The 5,000-nt window shown below is 50.5% G+C and overlaps 1 protein-coding gene across 1 annotated transcript in view; it reads left to right on the plus strand.

The window, feature by feature from the left end:
- Positions 1–5,000, plus strand: part of fat3b (FAT atypical cadherin 3b) — a gene marked incomplete at both ends in the record, with an annotated part of 74,790 nt that overhangs the window by 16,111 nt on the left and 53,679 nt on the right. Inside the window, 2 exons of the mRNA XM_084474234.1 lie at positions 1,472–1,533; positions 3,640–3,954. Of these exons, the coding sequence (XP_084330360.1) occupies positions 1,472–1,533; positions 3,640–3,954 (377 nt within the window). The remainder of the gene's footprint in view (positions 1–1,471; positions 1,534–3,639; positions 3,955–5,000) is intronic.

Genomic DNA, 5,000 nt, shown 5'->3' on the forward strand with positions numbered 1-5,000 from the left:
GTGTGTGTGTGTGTGTGTGTGTGTGTGTCTGTGTGTGTGTGTCTGTGTGTGTGTGTGTGCATGTGTGTGTGCATGTGTGTATGTGTGTGTGCATGTGTGTGTGCATGTGTGTATGTGTGTGTGCATGTGTGTTTGTGTGTGTGTGTGTGTGTGTATGTGTGTGTGTGTGTGTGTGTGTGTGTGCATACGTGTGTGCACGAGTGTGGAGGCATGTTTGTATGCGTATGTGTGGATGTTTGCATCTAGTCAACAGTTACAGTTTAAATATCTAACTAAATAATCTCTCCACACAGATGCTTCAGCGAACTAAAACAAACGCCCTATTAACACAAAATCAATCCAAACTATATTTTCTGTCCCACAAAGTCAAGAAGCACTCAATTCACTGTGTCCCACCCTTCATTTGAGCATGTGTGTATGCATTAGCAGTGTAATGTGCATGAGTATTATAGTTATGTATGTGTGTGCTTCATTGTGTCTTTGCCTGTGTGTGTGCATGTGAATGTGTGTCTGTGTGTGTGTGTGTGTGTGTGTGCGTGTGTGGATGTGTCTCCGCCTTTGTGCCTGAGATAGAGATGGATAGTGAGAGAGGCTGTCTTTGTGAGTATGTGTGTGTGTGTCTGTCTGTGTCTGTCTGTCTTCTTGTGTGTGTGTGTGTGCGTGTGTGTGTGCATGTTTGTGCCCATGCTAGTGAGCGTGTATGTGCAATGTATGTGAGTGTGTGTGTCTCCTCCTTTGCAACGTTTGTTGTGAACTACGGAGAGAGAAAGAGTGTGTGGGTATGTATGTGTGTATGTGTGTGTGTGTGTGTGTGTGTGTGTGTGGAAGTCATCAAAGTGACTTCCAATGATATACTTCCAACACCCTCCTCCCCGGGTCCATGTGTACGGGCAGAGAGCGGAGGGTGACAACGTGAGCACCAGGAGGGAACCAGCACCACACGCTCGGGGGGGACAAGCGACCGTTCCGTTGCTAATGATGCTCCACTCTGGCTACTTTTGTACCGTGGTCAAGTGCCCGTCGTCATGCTAATGATCCGCTGCGGATCAGCGCTGATATCGACCGCCCCCTCCCCCGGCGTCGCGGTGGCCGGACGACTCATTGACCGACGGCTTTGCAGTATGGCCGCCGGCCAAAACGTCTTACCGTCTTGCCACGGCGCCTGGCACGAAGGTGTCCGAAATGGTTAAAGGGTAAACCTTAAGAAAAGACTGCAAGCCTTATAAAGGTATATAGGTTTTTATTTAAAAAAAAAACATGCTTTTTGGTTTCCATAGCAAACAACTGCGTGGTCAGACGTTGTTTAAACCAGCGGCATACTCGCTCTGGGGCCACTGTTCCCGGCCCAAGAGAGGACTGCCGCTGTGGGAAAGTGCTTTTAAGCCAGAAGCAGCAGCAGCAGACTTCTTGTGTTCTCACAGTCAACCTTTAACCCTTTCATGTTCTGTCTTCCCTTTGTTTCCTCGCCAAGGTCTGATCACAACCACCTCGAGGAAGCTGGACCGCGAGCAACAGGCCGAGCACTTTTTAGAGGTAGACACAGCTATCCAACCCCACGCATTGTCACACACACTAAATCTCTTTGTCTCCCCCGCTCGTTAATTATCAGGCCCGGGCCCAGCTGTTTCGCCCCCGCTGCCTCGCCACGCGTGCGACGTTCAAACCGCGGCCAACTCCATCAAGGCTCCGGACGCCTCATAAACTCAGATGAATGGCGGTAGTTTGAGAGAGGGCCACATGTTGGGGATATTTTTTTTCTGACTCTAATCATTCTTTATGGGTTATCTGCTCTCGTCAGGAGGTTTGCAAGGAAGAATAGCGCTGCTCTGCGTGGCGTTGGATAAAGCCCAGCAGCGCACGGCATAGATCTGTGATTACCGCTCGCCGTAACACCTCTCTCTGCAGCGCCGCATGCAGATGAACTTGTTAATATGACTTTCCGTGGCGCCAAGCCACAAAACCGTCACCTCCCGCCCGTCGGGAGACGGGTATACATATTCAGCCCTGCTGAATTCCTAAGCAGCAGCAGCAGCGTCCCCTCCGAACGGCGGCATGAGAAACACGTTGCGTCGCCGCGCTCCCCGTCCACTGTCCTTGACAGCGGTGACTTTGTGCAGCCTTTCCCCAGTCAACAAGCTTTCTATTACTTTTTTAAGATCTGAATAAAATATCAGTGTACACACTATACACTGTGACAACACCCCCCCTCTCCTCTCTCCCCCCCCCCCCCCCCCCCCCCCCCCGTCCTCACCTCACAGTACGGGGGAAGAGACGATGAATCGCAAGCACCAGAAGAAAGAGCGCTGATATGTATCGCCGAGCAGATGGACCACTGAAGGGCACCGTAGGATGTCTGTGTTTTTAGGAGTTCATGCAGTCCCCCCCCCCTTTTTGATCAACCCCCCCCCCCCACCCACCACCATCCCCCACGTTTAGACACGATGGGTTTTTAATAGGTAGTGCCAGTTGACCAGATGTCCCCAGAATGAGTGTGAGGCCACCCTGCCCCTCAGAGCCCCCCCCCCACCCCCCACAGCGACCGACGTGTTGTGATTGATCGCGATCAGAGCCCGGCCTGTGGTAGATCAATGAGGCAGTGAGGGGAGGGTTAAGGGACACGGCGGGTCGCTATCGTCACACAGATGGTCGGCTCTCTGAGCGGCTGCTCTGGGACCAGTCGTGTGACTGGTGAACGTTACGGAGCTGGACGCACGCGCGTCACCGTGACGCAGTCGTCACAAGGACTTGCCGAGGTGGATGTTAATTATGTTAATTATAATGGTTTATTCTACTTCGTTTAAGAATGCTTGATTCTGATGAGGAGGAGGGCATTAGCCCGGCAGAAGATCAATGCGCCGCTTGTATTTTTTTTCTATCACAGAAATTTCAAACATGAGGTCCGTTGTAAAAATAAACCTTGTTTAAAAAAGTTTCTAAAATGGGTCGGAAATCTATCGGAGGGTCAGTCGATACATGGTTTCGCAAGCGAGATACAATGTAGCAACTACGTAATTAGACTAGTGATCAGATGCAGCCTTGTGTGGTTGCTATAGAAACTAATTAGCTACAGCTGAGCTAACGTTATTCTCCATAGTTCTAAAGGGGACGACTTTTTGAGGGAGATGAACTCAAACAGAGTATACATTTAATAAGCATGCAATACGAATAAGAAAAAGCATAATTAGTAATTAGTATTTGCATTGTTTTATTATGTTATAATTAGTAATTAGTATTTGCATTGTTTTATTATGTTGGCAAGCAAGAAGTAGAATAAACGGGATAATCACCCAATAAATCACACAATAAACAGTTTGATATGCCCGGCTCGTGGAAGGTTACCACCCAAGCCATCCACGAGCCGGGCATATCAAACTGTTTATTGCCCTGCCTTGAGGTGATTATCCCTTACATGTGTAGACCATCATATGATGGTATGTGTAGACATACAAAGCAGTTTTGTGGTATTGTGTGCAGGAGTGCGTGTGGGTGCAATTGTGCACTGTATGCATGCGTGTAAGCGTGTGTGGTTGTGCACACGTGTGCGTGTCCACGTGTATGTGTGTGTGTGTGTGTGTGTAACTGTGTGTGTGTGTGTGTGTGTGTGTGTGTGTGTGCACATCATATAACTGCGTATCCCAGGTGACGGTGATCGACGGGCCGGCGACGACCAGGCAGTCGACGGTGTGGGTCAGGGTCCACGTGGAGGACCAGAACGACAACCCTCCCGCCTTCCCGGAGGCCGCCTACCGCATCAGCCTGCCGGAGCGCGACCGCAACAAGCGCGGCGACCCCATGTACCGCGTGTTCGCCCACGACCCCGACCTGGGCGCCAACGGCAACGTCACCTACAGCATCGCCGACGGCAACGCCGGCGACAAGTTCTCCATCGACGCCCGGACGGCCCTGGTGTCGTCGAGGAAGGCGGTGGCGGCCGGGACGGCGGACGTCCTCACGGTCGGTGGCGGCGGCGGCGAGGGCGAACGGCGAAGGACACGGGAGAGGGAGACTCGGATTCATGACGAGCAGCTAGCCCGCTCTGCTCTCGTGATGCTTTAGTCGTGTGCCGAGCCTCTCAACATGGGCAATGCATGTTTCTGTATTAAAAGATGCAGTTCGTTTACGTCACGAGAGTTTTCATGCGATTTCTCCATTCTTTAAATAATAATCATGAGACAAATCCGTTAGTACGACCCGTGAACTAGAACTGACACACAAACCTTTTTGGCCGTTTGATTTATTTATCCTATTTCGTTTTTTTTCAGTCCACTTCAGGGTTATGTTTTAACGATTCGTTCGACTATTTGATGGCCGAAAATGTCATCCAAAAAGTTATGGAATGCTTTTGTTATGGCCAACGTCCAAACCGGTTTCAGCTTCACTAAAACAAGAAATCTTCCTTCCTTCAAATTATTCATATCCTCAACCCGTCCGTTTCGCGTCTCTTCCGATATCGATACAGAATGGTAGCATTAGCAGAAGCGCATCTCTCAATTCAGAGCTATCAATATTTAAAAAGCGCCCGAGTGATCTCCCTCTCCTTCGCCGTCCGTCTCTCCCCCTCCGCTCGTAAATCCCCGGCGCTTCGTCTCAACGCTGCCAGCAGCGATCAGCGCAGTCGCAAAATCCCGTTACTTGATCTAACGCCGCCGTCACCGTCGCTGTAAATCAACAGATGCGCTCGTATCGTTTGATTGCGTGTCTACCTCGCATTTATCGTGGAGATATAGAGAATTAAACGCATCATTATTCCGTCTTCAGAGCTCCACCTCCCCTAGGACTAAAGGGGCCGTAAACAGAAGTGGGGGGGGGGGGGTCACGCCTGGCGGACCCCCTCCGATGCCGACACCCCTCCCAAAGCGTCCGTACGGCCGGCTGGTTAATATTCCTTTTACGACGTAGTGATCGGTAAATCAATCGATAAAGAAATAAACAAAGCCCAAAGTGTCTATTCCCCGCCCGGTAAATCAGGCGGTGGGATGGGTTATGAAGTGTGATGGATG

This window comes from Micromesistius poutassou (genome assembly GCF_964030765.1).
Source record: "Micromesistius poutassou genome assembly, chromosome: 10".
Taxonomy (NCBI): Eukaryota; Metazoa; Chordata; class Actinopteri; order Gadiformes; family Gadidae; genus Micromesistius; species Micromesistius poutassou.